The 24,298-nt window shown below is 40.6% G+C and overlaps 1 protein-coding gene and 1 non-coding gene across 2 annotated transcripts; both read right to left on the reverse strand.

Annotated features, from left to right (window-relative positions):
- Window positions 1-12,414: 12,414 nt before the first annotated feature.
- On the reverse strand, window positions 12,415-13,232 carry LOC120250522 (uncharacterized mitochondrial protein AtMg00860-like). The gene is made up of 2 exons (XM_039259345.1): window positions 13,109-13,232; window positions 12,415-12,758 (listed from the first exon to the last, which is right to left on the reverse strand). The coding sequence occupies exons 1-2, from the start codon at window positions 13,230-13,232 to the stop codon at window positions 12,415-12,417; spliced, it is 468 nt and encodes a 155-aa protein (XP_039115279.1).
- Window positions 13,233-18,521: 5,289 nt separating this feature from the next.
- On the reverse strand, window positions 18,522-18,628 carry LOC120257683. The gene has a single exon (XR_005535774.1). It is a non-coding gene; the product is annotated as a small nucleolar RNA R71 (small nucleolar RNA).
- Between the last annotated feature and the right edge of the window lie 5,670 nt (window positions 18,629-24,298).

Here is a 24,298-nt window from a genome sequence, read left to right on the forward strand (position 1 = left end):
AAAACAGAGGAGTCCCAGACAGAGAAAACCATGGGGAGATGGCAGGCCCGTGCTCTGCCTGTCCTTAGAGAAATTGTCTTTTTTGGTTGATTTTGTCCCTAATTTCACTTCTAATGTGATATGAGCCCTAAAAGCCTGTACTAAAGACAAACATACCCAGAATAGCATCATTCATAAACAAAAAAGTGCTAAAAAACAAGCAAAAGAGTGCATTGGAGGTTTGTAACATATGATATGAAATGCACTCATCAAATACCCCCACACTTGAATTATTGCTTGTCCTCAAGCAATCACAATTAGTTCAATATAAAGAAAAAGATGAGTACATGACCTCTGATCTCATTAATATAGAATACACTAAAGTCTAGAGGGATGAAAGGTAGTTAAGAGCAAGATCACTAATACACAAATAAAAACCTCACTCTCATTTCAAAAACCTTATGAATGTGTGCGAACCCTAAGTCGAGTGCCCCAAGTGCCATTAGGTTAACAAAATGAACAGTGACTTTAGTTCTTACTAAACTAATTGGGTAATAGCTTCATACACCTTGAAGGTAGCACTTTCTCCCGGTAGGTCATCAAATTACACTTGTAATGCCAAAAATTTGACTACTCGAGAGCGGCTTTCACTCTTTTAGGGTATAAACAAGTAACTGGTAGGGCATTCCACAAAGAATCCAACTTTCCATTTTTTTAACAAACACACAAGTCTTCTAAAAACAAAATTCAACCGCAAAACAAGTTGCTCCATGACTAGGGAGGTGTGAACTGATCTAGGCTTTCAAACCATGAGTGAATAAAGAATTTGGCTCATAATAAGGACCTTAACAACCACAATCTCCCATAGACTGAAGAGTTTCTATCAACACAATCATAGATTGTCCTAGGTCATGTAATTGTCCATAAAAAGTAAAACAAGAACATTCCCCCACACTTGAATAGTCTATTGTTCTCAATGTACAATTATATGCAATAAAATTGGAATATTGAGAACCAAAATAAAGAGGGGGTTCATACGAATTTCATGAACATGGAGAGTGATGTTGCCACTCTCAACGTGCATTCCAATAGCCATTCAACTACAAACAATCCTGAGATGAGACAAGAGGCACATAAGTGAAGCTCCACATGCCAAGCATCAATAAGAGAAAATAAGGATTGAAAATGTAGAAAGAAAGTGCATAAAAGTAGACAAACCAAAATGTCAGTTTAGTAGGGGGCTCACCTTACTAACTAAACTCACACAAGTATAATAAAATAAGAAAAGAAATACAAGTCTAGATACTAAAAAATAACAATAAAGATAGCTACGCGCCGATCAAAATTGAGCATTCTTAGAAGAAGAAGAAGCAGCATCGTCAGAGGAAGATAAAGCAGAGTCCTCAGCCCTATCGGCAATGTCTACTCCCCCCAGTGTGGTGATCGGATAGGGTAGGATGTCTCAGGAGACAGACGAATCCCCAAGTTCTCGATAATCTTGGTGACACTCCTTTGAAGCCATCAGAATACCGAAGCAGAACAAACAACCTAGTTAGTGTGGCTCGAGAAAGCACATGGTGATGATGGGGATCTCTGCTGAGCAACAACAGAAGTAGGAGGTAGGGTAGGGGTAGCAGTTGCAACAATAGTATCAGTTGGTTGTCATAGACAGTACTTGATCCCAAGTGCGGTGTGAACTCGCTGCAGCATCCCCATCAACCTCAGGGTCTTAAAGGACATGGAGGTGACTCCGCCTAGCACTCACATACGGTTGGTCCCCTCGAGAAAGCCTATCCCCCAGATCAGTCTAGTGATGTGTGGACCGACAAAGAATGATTCGATCTGAGGGTCTATCCCCTGATTGGCAATGGAGATGGCTACTTTGTACCCTAAATGCATTTGAAAACCATTCAGTATAGACTGCAGGAAATCGAAGTCTTGTCAGCTGACGACGCTTGTACTGTCACCTTGACTTGTCAAGGTATGGCTAAGAATAAAATAAATGTACCTCAGAGTCAGAGAGCCGAGGGTGGTAGCCTAACACCGACGTAGGCCATAGGTAGGGTCAGTACTGAGTCTCCTCCATGCATTCTCCTGAGCTCTCCAATCGGCCAAGATATCAATAGCGAATCATCTGCAGCAGTTCGAGTGAACTCCACATCATAGAGTCCCAGCTAAATGGAGAACTCGGTGAGACTCATCCGACATAGTGTGCCATACACCTGAAACTAAATCGTATCCTTTTGATGAAAGCTATAGTGCTACGAGAAAGCTCAAATGTAGCCAACACCTCAAGTGCTAACTGCTTGTAAGTGTTGTCCGTGATCATGAAGAGATGTTACCAAGCCCCAGCACTGAGCATCTGTTAAACCTCCTCCTTCAGTCCAACCTCATGGAGTACATCCTAATCGATCTCTTAGTACACTTGTGAATGGAAAACAGGTACCGAGTTGGTTGGCTAGGTTGGCTCCTTACGTCGAGGCCTCTTCGATTATGATGGCCTGAATGATGTGTGTTTTCTCGACATGGTCTGATAAACAAATAGCTTAGTTTAGTTCAAAGATGGAAAATTTTAGGTGGAGCATGGTCATGCTAAGAGCGTATAGACCATGCTTGTCAAGAATGAAAGAGCGTGCTTCCTCCCCTGTTGGGCTCTAAACGAAACAAGAGCATGATCATGCTTCAAGAAGAGCACGACCATGATTCGGGGGTGACCTTCTTCCATGAAAAACCCTAAGAACTAGCATGCTCACAAAGCTATCAACATCAACAAGATTCATCTAATTTTAGAAATATGGTGTACATTAAGCCTTTGCAAGTATAAGGAACATTAAATCATCAAAATGAGTTCTTCAAACAAAGCTAGGGGGCCTATCAGAGTTGAGGAAAATGGACAAGTAAATGAGGAGCAAATCAATGAACGAACGGCGAGCACCAGCAAAACTCTCAAGAAAATGGGTGAAAGAGGGGAAGATAGTGAAGTAAGAGAGAAACGGTGATGAAGGTCGACCAATGGTGACTAGGTTTTTAAGGAGAAAAGGGGAAATTGATCGGTCACACTCGAGCACTCCACAAAGCACAGGCGTGCTCACGTGCCAAGTTAGGGTAACTGAGCTAGAGGATGCATGGTCGTGCTCAGTTCATGCTTCCTCCCTGTGATTATCTTGGGACAACACCCCAGGATATTTAGAAATGAAGCATGGTCATGCAAGAAGCTCAGAAACTATGTTCAATGGTAAGCATGCTTGTGCTTCACCCGTACTCGACCTGTAATGCTTCAAAGGATAGAAACAGAGAAAATCAAGGCTTGAGCATGGGCGTGCTTTTCTCGTGCTCAGCCTAGAACAACTCAGGACCTAGAAAACCCATACTTTACTCAATAAAAGAACAAACTCAAGAAAAAGCCACCAAGGAATAGGCCAAAGAAAAACCATTACAGCAATAGAGCACCTGAAAAAGAATTGCGCTGCTACCAATCATTTCAAAACTTGATGAAGTGACAATATTAACTAACTAAAACTAGAATAAAAACTTGGGTTGCGTCCCAAGGAGCGCTTATTTAACATCACTAGCTTGACATGCCTATATGTATCAAGGAAGTTCATGAAATCGAGACCTCTCATAGCCACCTAAAATGCAGTTTCAAGAATATGGTGGCAAAGTATTAGTCAAACTGATCTCACCAAAATTCTGAAATGTGGATTGTGTTGAGGTCAGTGGTGGAACAGGTCATTTTCTTTTCCTCAGAATTACTTGTTTCCACCACCTCTTGGCACGGGAAGACTTTTTCTTGCTCAGTTCACGAGGCACAGGGGGTCCGGCGACCACCATATCTTGAAAGCATTATTCCTCCACTAACTCCTCCGGTTCAGCCTCAGGGGTGTCATCTCTTAATGGCTTCGATAGTTCATCCTTCATGAATGCCCTACACATACTCAGAGACAAACTCATCAACCATATCAACACAATAGGAAGTATCATCAAAGTCCATAATGTGTCTCATTGAATCTCGGAGCTTGAAAAGAACTTCTTCCTCTCCTACTCTTAGTGCCATTCGACTATCTTTCACATTAATAAGAGCCTTTAAAGTTGCCAAGAATGGTCTTCCTAAAATGAGGGGCACATCAACCTTCTCATCTCTATCAAGGATCACAAAGTCCATCAGAAATATGAACTTGTCCACCTTCACCAAAACATCTTTAATTATTCCTCTTGGTTGATGGATGGACTTGTCTTCCAGCTGTAAAGTCATTGTCGTGGACTTTGGTTCCCCTAGCCCTAGTTTTTGGAAGATTCTGTAGGGTATCAAGTTGATACTTGCCCAAAGATCGGCCAAAGCTTTCTCATCCACAAGCCTCCAATAGTGTAATGAATAATAAATCCCCGAAGGTCTTTTTCTTTCTTGGGGAGCTTGTTGGTGATTAGGACTAAGCATTCTTCACTAAGTGTCACAAAAGATACTTCCTCAAGCTTTCTCTTGTTTGTGAACAGTTTCTTCAGAAACTTTGCATACCTTGGCATTTGAGCAAGAGCCTCAACAAATGGAACATTTATATGTAAGGTCTTGAACACATCAAGGGACTTCTTGTACTGCTCTTCTTGTTGGTCTTTACTTTCTTTCATAGGGTAAGGAAGTTTGGGTTGGTATTTGGGTGATTCAGTTCCCAAATTTTCCTTTTCTTTATTCCTAATATCAACTGTAGTCTCCATATCAACAACCCCTGACTGCCTAGCTTCTGACTGAGGTTCAATAGGTTCAACCTCATACCTCTCCACAATGGGGCTTGAAAGTTGATTGCCACTTCTTAGGGTAATGGCCTTGAGAGATTCTTTGGGATTGACTTCCATGTTAGTAGGGAGAGAAACTGAGAGTCTTTCCTCAATTATCTTTAACATTTGGGCCATATGATGCTCCAAATTCTTCACTATGGCATTAGTGTTTCTCATCATTTCTTCATACCCTAAAAGACAAATTTCATTATCTTTCATGTATCGGGTCAACAAAGCTGTGAGTTTATTACAAGGTCTCTGTGGAAAAGGAGTTGGTTGAACATTTTGTTGTTGAGGCCTAGGCTATTGTACCACTTGCCCCTGTCCAGGTTGATTCCAAGAAAAGTTTGGGTGATTCCTCAAACCAGCATTGTATGTGCCATTGTATGGGTTGTTTTGATAGCTTCTACTTTTCCCAACAAAGTCAACTTATTCAGCTTGCCCTGTACCTATATCCGAAGTGAAAGAACTACTAGGATCACAATGATATCCCCAACCATCACAAGGAGGTCCCAAAGCTTGAGAGATTGACTGCATGTTATCCAACCTCTTTGTAATAGCCTTAACCTGTACTGCTAAAGTAATAATGCCATCCACTTGGTAAATCCCAGCTGCCTTCACAGGCTTGTTCCTTTCAGAACTCTACTGATATGCGGCACTCGGTTGCTTACTAATATGTGCTTGTATATAAGTAATATGAAGTATTCTTTTCTTACATTGAGCATCATTTTTATCATATTTTATCGCTTATGCATATGTATTTGTGTTCTTTTGTGTATTTAGGGTTGTGAAGATAATTTTGGAAGAAAAAAAGCAAAAGTAGATTGTGGATGTGATTATTGATGAAGTTCTTGGATTGAACAAAAGTGAAGACACAAGTTGTACTCAAAGGCATGTGGGTGTGTGCCAACCTCCATTGTGCTCAAGAGAATATACAAAAGTGGAGGGGCACAAAGGCAGCCACACTCATTTGTTCCGACTTGTGCAATACTAGCAAGAGCTTCGTCAATGTTGTTTCATTGAAGACACGACACGATCTACCATATAGATGTGTGCCCATTCATGTGGCCTCGATGAAAAGAGTGGAATCGGGAGCGTTTTGGCGAAGTACTTTAGCAGTTTACTTTAGCAAATCACTATAGCAGTTATTGTTCACAGCTCGCAGAAAACCAATTTCTGGAAATCCACATGGCCGTGTGGATGCCCGATTCCAGCCCCTATAAATACTGCGTTTTGAGAGTATTGAAGAATCTTTTTCTCATCTTTTGCCCATCTTGGGAGGCGCTCGCCGCTAGGGTTTGGAGAGGCTTTTGCTAGGTTTTTGGAGCTGTCCTACGGCATTTTCACATTGAGTTCCTTTGGAAGAGAGCTATTGGGGAGCTTTCATCGATGGCGATTCGGCGAGGTGTGCCTTAGGCTTGACAAGGGAACTTTTGGAGAAGACGAGGAGGCTCCACAAGACCATCGATACGAACTAGAAGGGGGTTTTATCTATGGATTGCATGCATTTACTCTTGATTTTATATTTTCTTGTATATTTATCTATGGAGAGCTAAACCCCTAGTGGGTGCTTAGACTTGTAAACCTTAGAATGATTTTGCTTCATTGGCTCTTATTATGTTTCTTTAATTGATGTTTAATTTGAGTTTCAACCTTGAATGCTTGTTGAATTGATTTTCCCTTAGAGTGACACTAGGGTTGAGAATCTATCTTGGTAATCCTTGTGAATGAGTGACACTTCATTAAGGTTAGAAAAAGCAAGGTTGGAGAAGATCGAGAGGGTGAGTCAAAAGGTAGCGAAACATCACCTTTCCCTTCCGATGTGGTTTATCTTACCTCCATGTTCCAAGGGTTTTTTGCGGTCATGATAGAGTGAAGTGCTAAGAGATAAACTCCACTTGGGCTTAGTTACGCAAGCAACAGAGTGAAGTGTTGAAGTAATACTTAGTGCTGGGGCTTAATCGTGACTAAGGGTCTTTCGCCTAGACCAAAGGGTTAGATCTATATTAGGAAATAGGGTTTATCACTTGGAGTTCCTAGAGCTTTAAGCAACCTTACATAGTGTGAGGCATTGAGAGCATGCCTTTTCACCGGGGTATAGTGTAGGATTAGTCACGGTTGACCTTAGGTTTGGGACCATGTATATTTGGATTTCTACGACTCATTAAACATCAGTTAGAAGGCATAATGATTAGTCTTGCACTTGAAAAAATGGTCCTAGGGTGAGAAATGTCTGGCTACCCCATCTTTCTATCGATTACCTCTCCTTATTCCTATTGCGTTTCTTTTCTCTTTTCTTTATTTTAATTGCATTGATATTGTTCACTCAAATCACAAATCGGTATACTTGATAGCTAAATAGCATTACTAGTTCCTAACAACTATTCCCTATGGATATGACTACCCACTCACCGGGGTACTTTATTACTTCGACAACCGGTGTATTTACGGTACACGCATGCAAGGGGTGTGTCACTTACTACACGAAGATCCCCCAGAAGCTGCATTGAGTATCTACTTGGTAGCACAGTTCAGCCTATTGTAGAAGATTTGGATTTGCATCCATTCCACTATTCCATGTTACGGGCATTTCCTCAACATCTTCTTGTATCTCTCAAAACTGTCATACAAGTATTCAGACTCCAACTGTAGGAAGGAGGAGATATCACTCCTCAACTTGGTGAAATTCGCAGGAGGAAAGTATCTTTTAAGAAAAGTCTTGGCCATCTTCTTCCATGTTGTGATAAACTCTTACGGCAAGGAATTTAGCCATTACTTGGCTCTTCCTCACACCGAGAACAAAAAGAGTCTAAGATAAACAGTATCCTCAGACACATTGTTCGCCTTGAAAGTGTCGCAGATTTCCAAGAAATTCTTTAAGTGTTCATATGGGTTTTCATCCTGAAACCCATCCAACTGGCACATCTGCTGCACCATCTGTATGAAGTTGGGGTTCAACTCAAAAATATTCACTGTAACAGGAGGACGAACAATGCTAGATCACACTCCTTCCAAGTTTTTTCGGGCAAAATCAGAAATGCTTTGTTGTTGATTCATGGCCATTTTTTCCTCTTGATTAACCTCAATACTCACTTCCACAGACCCAGCATCATTTAGGTTAACTTGCCTCAATCTTCTTTGAAAACTTCTCTCGACTTCAAGATCGGGGCTCACCAATGGAGATAAAGTGCTCCCACGGGTCATACAATTGTTTCCTCATAGAATAAGATGAAACAAAATCAGCTCAAGATTTTAAGGGAAAATAAGAAAATACAGATAAGAAAAATGATCATATAAACAAAAAGAGATATTCACAAATATGAAAAAAAATAAACAAACTAGATCTCCAGAATCCTAATTTTCCTAAAAGTTGCCAGTCCACGGCAACGGCACCAAAAACTTGATGAACTCTACATAAGTGCACGGATCATTACCAGTAATAAAGTGGTACCCCACAAGAGGATAGGGTTGTCGAACCACAAGGACTGGACTTCTATTACTAGTTGATCATCTAATGTCCAGTCAAACTGAAAGGGTGATAAAGGAGTTAATTACTACACAAGACTCAGGAACGAAGGGGTGAACGGACCAAGTAGATTAGGGTTGAGTTTTGATAACAAGAGAACAATGTCCCTGGATGATTCATATGTGCTCAAGATACTGACTTGAGTCTAATGCCTACCAAGTTACATTCTAAGATCCTTGTGGGTGCTCATAAGCTTTGTTGCATCTACGGCTATCACATACGCAAAGTTCTGCAAGTGTAACTACGACCTTCATACACGCCAAGTTTGGCACCTACAATAGGTAATCACAACTACGGTAATCCACACAGGCCAAGTTTTATACAAGCATCTATGCAAATCAAGCACGCCAAGTTATGCAACACATGAATTAACACAATAAAGCAATCGAACTCCATAGGCATTAGAACTCAAGTAGTAAAAGTATAAGGGATAACATAGTTCACAATCCTGGGGCACCATGGAATGGTTAGCCCCTCATGAATTCATACAAATGAGAGAAGAAGATAAATATAAGGAAGAGAGACATCTAGACTTCCCGCTTTCAAAAGATCTCTTCAAATGTACTTCAAGAACTCCATGGAATGGGTAACTCCACTTCTCCGACATCTTTAACTCACCCTTGATCTCCTTAGCTCGTGTGATGATGGCTGATCATCATTCTCTTGAGAGCTCCCCTGCTAGAGAAGAAGACTCCCGAACAAAAGATAGCAAGAAACCCTAGATCTGGGAGTTAAAAAGGAACTTTCGGGCTCGACACAGTCTAATCACAATCGTTCTCAGACCGTGCTCCTATTAGAAATTTTGAGTGAAAAGGGCTAAGTGTCATCTAGAGATAATCACGGGGAGAGTACAGTCATGCTCCCCCCATGCTGAGCTTGAGCACGCCCATGAAAGGAGCATGCAGGCCGTGCTTCACCTAAAAATACAAGCAACTCCCATCTAGAGATAATCAAGGGGAGCAAGCACCACTGTGCTTCACCCGTGTTCTTGCTGAAAACTAGAGGAGTTCTAGAAAGAGAAAACCATAGGGAGATGGTAGGCGCATGCTCTGCCCGTGCTTGCATTGGACACTTAGAGAAATTGTCTTTTTTGGTTGATTTTGTCCCTAATTACACTCCTTATGTATTACGAGACCTAAAATCCTATACCAAAGACAAACATCGCCAGAATACCATCATTCATAAACAAAAAAGTGCTAAAAGACGAGCAAAATAGTGCATTAGAGGTATGTAAAATATGATATGAAATGCACTCATCATATATTAGACAACGGCTTGATCAAACTATAGGTAGTCATCTCCTTAATGATGTTGTAGGCAATGTTCTTAGCTAGTGTCAATTAGACCATGCGCAGAGCATGCCAATCTAACATTTCCTAGTTTTTTGACTCATTTGACCTAGCTTCTACCCTAACAAAGATTCGTGCAACTTCTTCTAATATTGGTAATCTTTGATTTGCGTCATCTAAAACCCAAAGTCACTACCATCGTACTTGTCAATCTTTACTTTCCCTTCTTGGGCCATTGCTCCCTCTTGTTACCAGTTATCGAGGATCAAACAATAAGGAGTCGATCTAAGCAATGACAAGAAAAAAGAAAAATCAATCACACATAAAGAGACGAGGGATTTTATGTGGTTCAGTTAAAAGGATCTACTTCCACGACAGCTCTAGTATCAATTATTTCACTTATACTTAGGGTTTACAATTACAAGGATATTTATAAATAGAACAACAAACCCTAAGTAGCTAGTGGTATTGTTAATTAAATAAAACCAAAGCCCTTTTTACTAAATAGCCAGTGGTATTGTCATAAGGTAACTCTTAATTGATTAGCATGTGTGGCGATTCTCGGACACCAAATAAAGTTCTTAGAAGATAATGAAGGGAGGTAAAAGGGATAAGGATAAAGAAGGGAGAGAAGAGAAGTTAAGAACAGAGATGAGAAAAGGATCAGAGAGTTAGCTATATCATCTCCATATCCATAGATTGCATTTATATCAAAATCATGACCGCTAAGATATGGCCATGTGGTTCCTTAACCATTGGTTAAAGGTTACAATCCATGCATAACTTGACATCACTTCCCATTAATAGCACAAACTCTTATGCTTATTACATAACATATTCTCTAAGGCGAGTCATACTTGTCGGTATCCTGTCGCGCTTTGGTCTTCCCGCCTTTTGCCCATCGCCTGCCATCTTAGCATCCCCGTCTTCACTCTTTGTCTTGACTTCTTCGTCTTGGTCCGCCACATTCGCCTCCTCTTCAGAACAGACCTTGTCCTCAAGGTGAAAGCGAGGGAAATTTTTATGGAGCTCCTCCTCCGAGGTCCACGTAGCGTCGGCGGCGGACTGGATTTCCCATTGGACCAAGTATTGGCGGACCGGTTTGCCCTTGGCTTTTACGAGACATGATCGTAACACCGCGACAGGTGTGAAGATAGGCTTTTGATCTTGGAATGAAGCTGGAAATGGGAGCTGTTGCACCGTTGGGTCTCCGTAACAGCGTTTTAATTTGGAGACGTGAAATACGTCATGTAATTGAGCAGAGGGGGGTAGTTCTAACCGGTAAGCCACAACTCCAATTTTCTCAAGTATTTTGAATAGGCCAAAGAACCTTTTAGAGAGTTTATGGGTGGCTCGTTAAGTGAGAGATGTCTGTCGATAAGGTTGGAGTTTTAAGAAGACCCAGTTCCCTATTTGAAAGGAGATGTCGACCCGCTTGGCATTGGCTTGGTTTTTCATGCGGTTTTGAGAACGAAGGAGATTTTCTTTCAAGGTGGTGAGGACATGGGTTCGTTCACTCAGGAGAGTGTTTATGGATGTAACTGTGGAGGTATCCGGAGTATACTCTAGAAGAGTAGGAGGGCTGCAGCCGTACACAGCTTCAAATGGGGACATTTGGATGGATGAGTGACAAGCCGTATTGTAATGCCACTCCGCCCATGGTAGGAGCCGAACCCAGTGCCGTGGATGATCGCCGACGAAGCAGCGAAGATAGTCTTCCAAGTATCTGTTTAAAATCTTTGTCTGGCCGTCGGATTGGGGGTGATAGGCGCTGCTCATGGATAGCTTTGTCCCTTGCAAGTGAAAGAGTTCTTTCCAGAAGAGGTTGAGGAATAGTGGATCTCGGTCAGAGATTAGAGAAGTAGGGACACCATGAAGGCAAACAATATCGTGAATGAAGACTTCGGCAACTAGGGAAGGTGTGAATTGAGAAGGTAAGGCAGCAAAGTGCGCTTGCTTTGATAGACGGTCGACGATGACGAGGATAACTGTCTTGCCGGCGGACGTTGGGAGATGGGTGATAAAATCAAGTGATGCAGATGCCCAGATCTGGCTAGGTATTGGGAGAGGTTGAATTAACCCTTGGGATGCATGGTTAAAGGGTTTGACCATTTGGCATGTATGGCGAGGGAGTTGACGAAGTCACGTACATGCTTTTTTTGGTTAGGCACAGTAGAATGTGCTAGTGAGGCGATGATAGGTACGTCGGATGCTGGCTTGCCCACCTACGGGAGTATTGTGAAACTCCGCGATAAGCAACTGTTGAAGGGCCGCATTGGATGGAATGAGGAGTCGGTTTCGATAAAGAATGAAATCCTTTCTGAGGATGTAGTCTGGGTGTGCTTCAGGATCATGTTGAATGGATTCCCGTAATGAGGCGATACTCGAATCATCTTTGTAGGCTTGTTGTAGGGCATGCCATAGGGCTGGGAATGGTCGAGTGACAGCGAGGGATAAAAAAGAAGTTGGATTGTCGTCTGGAAGACGAGAAAGGGCGTCTACTGGTTTATTGGTGCAGCCTGGTTTGTATAATATATCAAAATCAAAGCCCAGTAACTTAACAAGCCATTTATACTGATCAGGTGTTTGTATGGTTTGGTGCAAGAGAGACCGTAGGCTCTGGTGGTCAGTATGAATGACAAATCGCCTTCCAAGGAGATATTGGCGCCATCTTCGAACGGCTTCAGTGATCGCATACATCTCGCGCGCATATGTAGAGGATGCCCGGAGACGTGGAGAGAGTATTTTGCTAAAGTAAGCTAGCATATGGCTATCTTGCAACAAGACCGCGCTGACGCCCAATGCCGAAGCATCAGTTTGGAGTTCGAATGGTCGGTCAAAGTTGGGAAGTCAAAGAACAGGAGTTGTCGTGAGAGCAATCTTTAATGATTGAAAGGCGTTTGCTGCTTCCTTTGACCAGACAAAAGCATTTTTTCTCAATAGGTCAGTCAACGGTGCAGCCATGGTTGCATAACCCTGCACAAAGCGTCTGTAATAGCCCGTGAGGCCGAGAAATCCCCGAAGACTGCGGACTGATGTGGGTAAGGGCCACTGCTGGATAGCTTGGACTTTCTCCGAATCTATAGTTACTCCCTCGCCAGAAATGGTATGACCGAGATATGCAATGCGCGAGCATTCAAAGGTGCACTTACTGAGCTTGGCGAAGAGTTGGTGTTGCCGGAACATTGAAAAGACTGTTTGAAGATGTTGAAGATGCTCCTCCCATGAAAGCACCAATGTGGCGATTCTCGGACACTAAATAAAGTTCTTAGAAGATAATGAAGGGAGGTAAAAGGGATAAGGATAAAGAAGGGAGAGAAGAGAAGATAAGAACAGAGATGAGAAAAGGATCAAAGAGTTATCTATATCCTCTCCATATCCATAGATTGCATTTATATCAAAATCATGACCGCTAAGATATGGCCACGTGGTTCCTTAACCATTGGTTAAAGGTTACAATCCATGCATAACTTGACATCACTTCCCATTAATAGCACAAACTCTTATGCTTATTACATAACATATTCTCTGAGGTGAGTCATACTTGTCGGTATCCTGTCACGCTTTGGTCTTCCCGCCTTTTGCCCATCGCCTGCCATCTTAGCATCCCCGTCTTCACTCTTTGTCTTGACTTCTTCGTCTTGGTCCGCTACAGCATGCCACATCATGATTCGATCCCTTAATGAAATTTTAAACCTCTTCCGGGGCAATGATTGTCGCTGGTGGCACATCTTAATTAGTTAACATATCACACCATAATTCTAAACCTCATTCAGACTGCTTTCGCTCGTCCATCCAAGTGGCTACACACCACCACAAAGGCAATGATTATCGTTGGATCATCAGCAACCATCCTCTGGGGCTCTCCCTGTTATCCAATCGGAATAAATATTTTTCCCTAATTTGTTTTCCTCCTATTGTTTTTTGTGTAAATTTTAAACTGTTGATCAGATGTCAGTGGTCTGATCCAACTTAGATCTGTTAGAATCTTGGGTGGTGCTGAGTGTGTAGAACTGCAAGGATGTGTTCCAACTTAATCCAAGGGGCAAGGAGCACTCCAGAAGGGAGTGCCGTGGGTGAGTCACGCATCCGACACTACTGTGGCTGTGGATTCGATCGGCGCTAGATTTATTCCACCCTTTTAGGGTTTTCTTTCTATTGTCTGGGAGGGGAGGAGCTTGGCTCGGAGATGATGATGAAGGCATTGTGTGCACGGGTGCACAACATGGTGAGGGTGGGTGGTTGGGTTGCCTTGGTTGCAATGGAGGTGGTGAGCTGCAGCACCACCTTCGACTCGCATCAAACTTCTTTGACGGCTCTAGCTACATTGGCTTCTCATCCAATGGTGAGTTAGCATGCACTCCACTAGATCTGCATTCCCTCCTAGTCTGATCTTCCTCCTCCCGCTTAGGAGAAGAAATTGGATCTCGTTCCCTACTTCTTCGATCTGGCTCTTCTCACGTAGGAAAATGCATTGGATTATTATTAATAATTAATAATATTTATGATTATTAAATGGAACTATTAATGATTAATTTGTTTAATTTTGATTTAATATTCATAAAAATATATTATTTATAATAATTTATGATTTATGTTTCTTTATAGTCGGCGTCCGTCATTACAGTCGTACATGGACAGCTATAACTTCACCGGACTAGACAATAGTTGGCCATTTCAGTTCAGTTTTTTGTGGTAACTGCCACAATAACCTCTCTGAACCAATGGTATGTTCTCCATTCTCTTTGAGTCATTCAATAACTTGGTGGGTTTTTAATTTATCTATTTATGTTGAAAAAATATGATGACTTTGCAAAGTTGGAATGAAATATGAATTTGGGGAAGAAATTTTCCAGTGATGAAATTGACAACCTTCATCTCATCTCTAGCTGCTCTAATTTTTGTTTTTTTCTTAAAGAAAAAATTAAAGAAATACTCAATTATGTTTTTTTTTTTTTGTTATACGAAGAAGAAGAAGTCTCATGAATTTAATAACAGGATAAAAGTTGATTGTGAGTTTTTATTTTCCTTTCAATGTGAATGAATGAGATCATATGGTTCTATTTAAATACTTGAACTGTATATATATTAGAAAACCATATAGTGATTTATATGTTGTTTGTTTTCGTTGATTTATTTATTTATTTTTTTTTTGGGTAATGAATTTATTTAATTCTAGAGAAAATATTTTAATTTAGAATATTTTTTTACCGAATTTGGATTTGAATTATCAAAATTCATTAAATCATTTGCCCTTATCCAAATCAGAACTATATATATTATAAAATATTTACTATTTTAATGTATATGAGGATAGCTTACTATTGCTATCAATCTATATAAATATAAAATATATATATATATATATATATATATATTAATACAAATTATTATTATGTTATATAATATATGTGATTATATATTAATAATAACTAAATACAATATATTATAAATCAATAAGAGGTTGATCATAATAATGTATTTATCTATTTATATTTAAATTTATTTATTTATTTTGAGTATGATGAATTTTGCTGAGTTGGAATGGATAACAATAATTTTGGAGAAAGCGACATTCTTTAGCGAGGTTATCAATAAGCCTCATTTCATCTTCGGCATGTTCTTTTTTTTTTTCTTGTTCTTTTGAGTGAAGGAAATTAAAGAAGTGCTTGTATTTGAGTTGTCTTTATTATATTGAGAAAAAATATACTAAATTTAGTATTGGAATAAAAGCAAATTGTTATTTTTCGTTTTTAATGTGAATGAGATTGTATCCTGTTGGACAAACCTTGATGAAAAAAATTGATTTTAATGCTGTAATTTTAGTTTATATTTTTTATATTGAGAAATCATATACCGAAAGACTTCGAATAAAAAAAAAGTGTTTCTTCCATTTAACGTGAAACAAATATTGATTAGAAGATTCAAACAAATATTTTACTCCATGAGTTCATGCCTTTCAAATTTAAAGGATAAGTATCAATAAATCATAGAATTCCATCGTTAATGTTGTTTGGATGGGCATGCATGCTCCACATACTTTCAAATGGATGTGGGATCCACTGAGCAAACTTAAGTGAAAATACTTATGTTTGGAAACAAATTGTTGAATGTGAAGGAAACTAAAGGTTTTGTACTCATAATGAGATGTAATTCTTAATTGCATGCCCAAATTGGATCCACGACCTCAATGATGCTAGTTTTTCCTGATGAAGGAGGCAAACGAGAAAAAAAAATCCATTGAAATGGATTTCCAGATTTTACTCAGGATCGAAAGTGGCTATAAAAGATCTTGTGGTGCCTTACTGAATGGCTTAGTTGATTGGTAAGTAGTACAATGAGTGATGTACTCACAAATGGATCTCCGAAGGTATAGCTAATAAAATGTTTTAGCAACCAAGTGACTGTCTTGTGTACCTCGGCATGCCCGCCAATTGTTGAATTATGAAACTCAGAGATAAGGATGGGTTGTAATGCTGACTGTAAGGGAATAAAGACCCATCCCTTGAATAGTAATACTTCTTCTTTGATGGTGAAATCATGGTAATTTGCAGGACACTTGCGAATAGACTCTAATAGCTGATATGTGGCCATGTGTGATTTAAAAAAATGGTGCAAGACTTCCCAAATATATGAGATGGGTTGATAAGTTGCTCGCAAAAAATGAAATACCATGGACAACTGACGAGACAGAGCATCAGAAAGACAGTTTTGTGCACACGGTTGCATTCAATATCAAAATTGAAGCCCAATAACTTTGCCAACCATTTTTGTTGCTCTGGTACTATGCAAGAGAGAACATATACTTTGGTTATTCATCTGATCTTTGAATCCACATCCAAGAAGATACTGACAGTATTTCTTCACCGCTTCAGTGATCACATACATCTCCTGCGCTTAGGTGGAGGCAAGTTGATAAGTGCTCTTTTGTAGATTTTATATTGATCTTAATTAGCACTTAGGCAACCCTCTATAGCATGCTTTCATGGAATAACTAGTACTTAGTGGTTGTATTATTTATCACATAAAAAAAAAAAGAAGCACAACAAGAGCTAAAGCAAGTAAATCAGGAGTAAAATGGTGCCAAGAACAATAAAACAGAGAACTACACGGGCAAGGTACACACCCGTGTGTCTGGCCATGTAAACTTTAACAGAGGACTACTCAGACAAGCACACAGACATCATGTGATCAGCCACATACTCCCTGATCACCCTCCTACCGAGAAGAACAGGCCATGTAGATGAAGAACACGCCCGTGTACAATTAATGAGTCGCGGAGTGTGCTCTAGATGAGAGCAAGGGCAGAAGAGGGATACATGGCCATGCAACTCAAGAGCGATAGTAAATAGAAGTAAACGGCCTTGTACATCCACTCTTGTACATTAAAGATTGCTGGGTTTTGGGATTTTTTGATAGTTACATGGGCAAAATACATGCCCGTGTGCTTGCCCGTATACTGGTTGGGTCCTTGTAATTATAAATAAAAGTTTTCAAGGGTTTTAGGGCATTTGAGTATTGGCCAAATTTTGGGAAAAGAAGCTAAGGACAACCAGCTAGGGTTGGAGATAGCTTAGAAGGCATTGAGGAAGAGTTCGAAGGAGTCGCTAGAGTGTAGGTCCATTGGTAATGATAGCAGCTCACATCTACTCCAACATCACATCATTAAGAGGGGGTTTTCTTCACATGTCTATTGTTTTAGAGATTGAAATACATTTTGTAGTGATGAACGTGGGCCTCATGGAAGGCTAACTTCCTTGGGTGTCGGATTGATGTAGCTTAGGAATTATTTCATCTTCTTATTGCTTTTTAATTTAGATTAACTTTTGCTTTCAGATTCATCTATGTTGTTTATTGTTGGTCTTGCATATTGAGATAGGCTATACCAATTTGATTTCACATATGTATCAATTAATCCTTGTGAGGAGATCACACATAAATGAATAAGTATCACTAATGCCCACTAGAGATAGTTAGGGTGCCATGTACTTTCTGATTAGAATCTTGCTAGTTTATCTCCGATTATTGACATGGAAATCCTAGGGCTCATTGCAATCATGTGAGGATAGGAGTAGGAGAGATTCACTTCATCCTTAGCATAGGATTAGTCACTAAGGAGTCTTGAGAGAGAACATAGTGTATCTTGGATTTCCTTCGATTCAATTAGCCTAGGATTTATCTTTATTAAATTGCAATCATCCTAATCTTTATTTTCCCAAGTTAATCTGGGTACAATTTTTATTCATCATTTCTAGTTTCTCATTTTCCCTAATTTGGGATTTTGTTTCTTTTATTACTTGATTTAGAAACTTCTTTGATCTTTGTTATTTAGTTAGCTAGCTATGATAGAGATAGTACTAGTATTTTCTGGTCTTTGCAAATTTGACCTTGCTTATTTGCATGCATTACTTTGATTGACACATTCACTTGCGTGCACACTCATTTTATCAATCAAGTTTTTGGCGCCATTGCCAGGGACTAGAAATATTAGGAACACTCTTATTTGTTAGACTAGCTATTTTCTTTTTTTATTGCTTTTTATTTTCAGCAATTTCCTTTTCTTTGCTTTACAATTTTTGGTCGAGGATTATCATTGATCATACCACATTTGAACACATCAAGACTTGTTGAGCAAGATTCAAAAATTCAAAGAGCATTACATAGGAGAGTGAGACAGCTAGCTCAAGACTTTGCGAGTACAGATTTAATTAGTATGGCCGAAGAAGAAAAGCAACCAAGGACTTGATGGAACTCAATCAAGCACTTTCCTAGAGGTTTGTGGTATGTTGAAGCTAAATAGGGTTTCGAACGATGCTATCCGTTTGAGGGTCTTCCCATTTTCATTGAAGTCGAGGGCTAAGGAATGGCTACAAACACTACCTAGAGCTTCGGTCACTACTTGGGATCAATTGGCCAAGCTATCCTTGACTCATTATTTTTTACCAAGGAGGACAACAAAGCTTTGACATGACATAGCTTCTTTTACTCAATAAGATGGTGAGACACTCTATGAAGCTTGAGAGAGATATAAGGACCTATCGAGGTGTTGTCCACAACATGGTCTACAAGGTTAGACGAAGGTTTAAACATTTTATCAAGGGTTGACACCGAGTATGAGGCAAACTATTTGTGCCACTGCCGGTGGATCCTTGGGGAACAAGACACCGAAGGAGGCTAGGAAACTATTCGATGATATATTAATGAAAGATTGATGGAATTATAACTCCAACTGTGGCTATGGTTATGGCTTGTGAAACTTATAATGGAGGACACCCTACCACCAATTGCCCTATTGTTAGTGCATCCTTAGGTCAAGTTGAACAAGTGGACTGTTAGTGGAATGAATTGACCACAAGGGGACCCTTATAGTGCCACCTACAACCCGGGATGGAGGAACTATCCTAATTTTGCTTGGAGTGGTCAATGATAACAAAAGCCCAGCCAACCTCCTGGATTTCAAGAAAAGAGCCCAAGTTTGGATGAGCTAGTGATAAAGTTTATAAAATTCCCCAAAGTGATATTTTAGACTCAAGACAAGTGCCTTATATCTATTAAAACCACTTTGAGGAACCAACAAGCTTCTATACAAAACTTGGAGAATCAAGGTGGCCAAATTGCAAGGATTCAATCGGAGAGACCTCAAGGAAGCCTTCTGAAAGTACTAAATAGTTCATATTTTTTTGCATTATTTACACTACATTTAGCATGGATTCTGACATGTTTAGCACCTAATTAGTATGAAGTTTTATTTTTTTGTTCACCTTAGCCTTTATTTTTGTTTTAGGTGGAATAAGTGAATTCAGGGCCATTTTGAAGCAAAATAGGCCAAGTTGCTGAATCAGAGCTTCACCACAGCTCACAACGACTGTTGATAAGTGCTTGTATATTAGTAATATGAATTATTCTTTTCTTACAATGAGCATTACTTTTATCAGATTTTATCACTTATACATGTGTATTCGTGTTTTTTTGTGCATGTAGGATTATGTAGACAATTGTGGAAGAAAGAAGCCAAAGTAGATCGTGAATGCACTTTGTTGATGAAATCTTGGAGCGAACAAACTGTACCAAATTGCTGTAGCAGTTATTATTTACAAGCCACTGAAAAATCGATTATTGCATATTCACAAGAACGTGTGGAAATTCCACACGCCCTTGTGGATGCCCGATTCCAACCTATTTAAAGCGGCGACTTCAGCCTGTTTTAAGGATCTTTTTCCCTTATTTTGCGCATCTCTCCACCATCTTTGGAGGCGTTCACAGCTATGGTTTGGAGAGGCATTGGATAAGTTTTTGGGGTGGTTCTATGGCCTTCAACACTGCATTCCTTCAGAAGATAGTTATTGGGGGAGCTTTCGTCGGCTTTGATTTAGCAAGGTGTGCCCTAGGCTTGATGAGTGAACCATTGGAAAAGACGTGGTTACTCCACCAGACCATCGACACGGACACCAAGGGGGTTTTATTCATGGATTGCATATCTTTACTCTCGATTCTATTATTGATTTTATTTTGCTTTATGGAGAGCTAAACCCCCCAGTGCGTACTCGGACTTGTAAATCCTAGGATGATATTGTTTCTTTGACCTTTTATTATGTTTTTTTAATTGATGTTTTAATTGAGTTCCAATCTTGAATGCTTGTTGAGTGTTTTTCCCTTAGAGTCATACTAGGGTTAAGAATCCATCTTGGTAACCTTTGTGGATGAGTGACGCACCATGAGGGTCAGACAATGCTAGATTGGAGAGGGTTGAGAGGGTGAGTTGAGAGGTAGCGGAACGTCCCCTTTCCCCTCTGGTGTGATTTATCCTATCTCCACATTCCAAGAGTTCTTGCGGTTACAATAGAGTGAAGTGCTAAGAGACAAACTCTGCTGGGGCTTAGTTGTGCAAGCAACAGAGTAAAGCGTTAAAGTAATCTTTAGTATCTAGGGCTTAATTCTGACTAGGGGTCTTTCGCTTGGACCAAAGGGTTAGATCTATATTATAGAATAGGATTTATCACTTAGAGTCCCTAGAGCTTTAAGTAACCTTACACAGTGTTAGGCATTGAGATTGAGCTATTTCTCCATCGGGGCATAGTGTAGGGTTAGTCACGGTTGACCTTAGGTTTGGGACCGTGTGTTTTAGGATTTCCATGACTCATCAAGCATCGGTTGAGAAACATAATGGTTGGTCTTGCACTTGAAACAATAGTCCTAGGGTGAACAATATCCGGGTGCCTCGATTTTTGTCGATTGGCTCTCCTATCCTTTATTTACACCTCCTTCTTCTTTCCTTAAAAGATATGCAATCTATGAATAATACCCCCACATTAGAAGACCCGTGCTCTATTAGATATATACATGCTATCAGAGGTTAGGTATTGCTAGATCTCTTGGTTAGGGATCGATTGCCCCTTAGGCTTAGGGTTTGATTCATCCCTTCTAGAGGAGTTCTCATACTTAATGCAAACATAGGAAGCTAGGGTAGGAAGAGATTCCACCTTAAGTTCCTAGTGATTTAGACTTAGTTTCGAAGAGATTGGGACTAGTAGGCCTTTGAATTCTCCCAGTCCAATTCTAGAATGCGATTGTCACACTTAGTGCTAACCATAAGTAATAATCAAGATAACTATCATATAACCTCTCAACTCCTTTCAATTGTGCTTAACGATTCTCCAATTGTATTGTGTAATAAGTTGTACAAGTAGATTAAAGAAAGAACATAAATGTGTAGGCTATAGATTAAGTGAAAAGGAAATAATACTAGCCTCTCACCGTTCTTGGTGAAAAACTACCCTTGTACTCACCCACGAGGTATTACTTGATAACCCGTACACTTACGGTATTCATGGACTAATTGTAATATTATTTGCATACGTGCATTTTTATATATTTCCATAATTTACACACACCTCAAAGGTCCATCATCTTCCAAGAAAAACAGATGTTAATCCTAGAGAGCATGTCAAGGCAATTACATTGAGGAGTGGCCGAGAAGTTGAAATGAGAGCGAAAAAGAGCCAAGGCTCCAAAAAAGTAAGACCAATTGAAGTTGAAGAAAAAGGAAGGGAGTGGTCGAGAAGCCCATTGTTAAGGAATATCAACCAAGAAATCCTTACCCCTCCCGGCTCATGCAAAGAGAAACTGATGACCAATTCCAGCGGTTTTTAGAGTTTTTCAAACAACTACACATTAACCTCCCTTTTGTAGAGGCATTAGCACAAATGCCTAAGTATGCTTAGTTTTTGAAGGATCTCCTCACCAAAAAGAAGAAGCTTGGAGAAGTGTTGACGACAACATTGAGTGAAGAATGCCCGACTATCGTACAAAACAAATTGACTAGGAAGTTGAAGGATCCAGGTAGCTTCACAATTCCATGTGTGTTTGGGGATTCTATTGAGGAAAGCTGACTTGGGTGCAATAATTAATGTAATTTCCTACAAAACCTTCATGAAGTTGGGGTTAAGTGAGCAAACTCCAAACAAGATAACAATTCAGTTGGTTGATCAATTGATTCATCACCTGAGGGGTGTGGTGGAAGATATGCTTGTTAAAGTTGATAAATTTATCTTCCCAGTTGACTTTGATATTCTTAATGTCAATAAAGATGTGGAAGTGCCTTTGATCTTGGGTCAACCTTTTATCACAATATCTAAAAGCTCTAATTGATGTGAATGATGAACAAATGATGTTGTGAGTTGGTGAAGAAAAAGTTGCACTCTAGTTGATGTGGTTGGCATATGAGGTACACGAGCTATTGTGGGATAGACCGTGGGAGCAGCTCTTCACCTTGAACAAGCCAGCTTATTGGGAGCTGACTTTGGAGCTATTGGCAACCTTCTAGATATTGAGGGTGCTGCTCAGCTAGACCAGGGGTAACATGATACAATTCCAGCTGTGGGGGGTGATGGTCCAGATGTCCCACGGGACTTCTCCCTCCATTTGGGATGGTATGATCAGGAGTTCATCCAAACTCCCGAGTAAGCAGTCCTCGGTATTCACCTACCCCTAAGGCCTCCACAACATACTAGGTGGTAGTGCATAAGTAGAGATCCATATCACCAACTAACGAGATTGAAGGCATCAACACTACGCTCATCGGACCTGAGGTATATTTATGCTCTACTTTGAAGGACATTGACAGGGCGCGGTGACTCCATGGATATCATGAGCACCACAGATTTTCTATATCTTTGTGAGATGATTGAGTACATACCCCTTCATTTGGGGTATGCTGTGTCATGGTTAATTTATTGGCCATCAAGGCTTTGACGCCCACGTCGGAGTCCTTTATGGCGGCCTTACATCACCAGGGTGGTTCATAGATAGGTAAACTGTGGGACACAGAGCATATACGCTTTGTGGGTGACACTTTTCCTCTTGTTGTCATGAGATGGTCTATCTTTAGCGGATGGCCAGGGGACATCATTATATCTTGTTTGGTCTTTGAATACGAGTTAGAGCGAGTAGTAGGAGCAACTCTTTGCTACCAAAGATCGACACCATCCTCACCACCACTTCCAGCCCTGGTAGCACCATGATAAGAGCCTAAATGTATGTATTTATATGTTGGTTTTGTATATGCTTGCATGCTATTTTAGATTAATCGATGCTTTCGTTTTTCGCTTAAATTGGTTATTTTTCTTGTTGCGGGGCCCTCAAAGAAGCTTAATTGGGCTCGAGAACGCAATTGTGGTGAAATCGAGCACCAAAAATCATGTTCTTGAAGCCAAAAAAACACATGCTGCGGTTTTTGTAGCAAGGAACCAGGGGCCCCTACTTGGTTTAGGGTCGTGAACCTCGCGAGAACCTGCTGCGCCAGCAGCCTCCCTGGAGAATTCCGAGCCAATTACTGTAGATGGTTCATTGTAGCGAAAATACTGTAGTCGGTGACTGTAGCCGAGCACTGTAGCACCGACCCGGGTTTTTGCGAGCGGAAGGACAGTGAGTCACGCGGGCGCGACGTGGCCCGCGCGCAGGCCGCGTGACTCGGGGCAGATGATTTTTATGTAAAGCTAGGGCTTGTTTTGGGGATCTCTTCTTCCTTCTCCATCATCATATCTCCTTCCCATATTGGAGGCTCTCGGCGGTGGCAACTTCACCGAGCTAATTGAGGCCAAATCCGACGATCTAGAGAGGGGAAATCAAGGGGAGAAGCGTCATTAGGGCAAGATCTTCATCGATTCCACCTTTGAGAAGCTTGGAGACGGCGTGGGAAGCCGCCCTTATTGCGGCGTTCAGTGGAAGACATCATCGGCCTTCCTCTTCCTTCTCTTGTTCTCATTGTTTGAGGGAGTTTTTATATGCATTTGTTAGTTGTTTTCATGAGCCTATCTTGTGTAGTTTCTTATATGGACGGCTAAACCGCAAGGTCACCGGATGTCGGTGAACCTTGGGGTGAACTTGTGTTGTTGAATGCTTTGATTACGCTTAATGCATGTGGTTTTTCATGGTTTAAGCTTGGTGTACTTTTTGTGTTGATCTTGCATGAGAACTCACGTATTTCAACTTCTAGGTTGTACTCGGTGCGTGACCATCACCCTTGTACTAGACACACCTTGCTTAATGGGGATGTATGTATGAGCACGCCGTGACCATCGGGTGTCTCATACCCCTCCAACCATTAGGGCTGGACCTAGGTTGAGTATCGGCCCTAATTAGAGATTTCCATGTGAATTGCAATCGTAGGGAGGATTTGGGACGGAAGAGATTCCGTACCAATACTCGTATGGGATTAGGGACCATTACCGTGACC

The sequence above is a fragment of the Dioscorea cayenensis genome, chromosome 3 (genome assembly GCF_009730915.1).
Source record: "Dioscorea cayenensis subsp. rotundata cultivar TDr96_F1 chromosome 3, TDr96_F1_v2_PseudoChromosome.rev07_lg8_w22 25.fasta, whole genome shotgun sequence".
Classification (NCBI taxonomy): domain Eukaryota; kingdom Viridiplantae; phylum Streptophyta; class Magnoliopsida; order Dioscoreales; family Dioscoreaceae; genus Dioscorea; species Dioscorea cayenensis.

Coding starts and splice junctions, on each gene's coding strand:
- LOC120250522 (XM_039259345.1), bottom strand. CDS start 13,232: ATGATGTGGCATGCTGTAGCGGACCAAGACGAAGAAGTCAAGACAAAG. Junction 12,759..13,108: donor GCGTGACAGGATACCGACAA/GTATGACTCACC, acceptor ATCTTCAAACAG/TCTTTTCAATGTTCCGGCAA.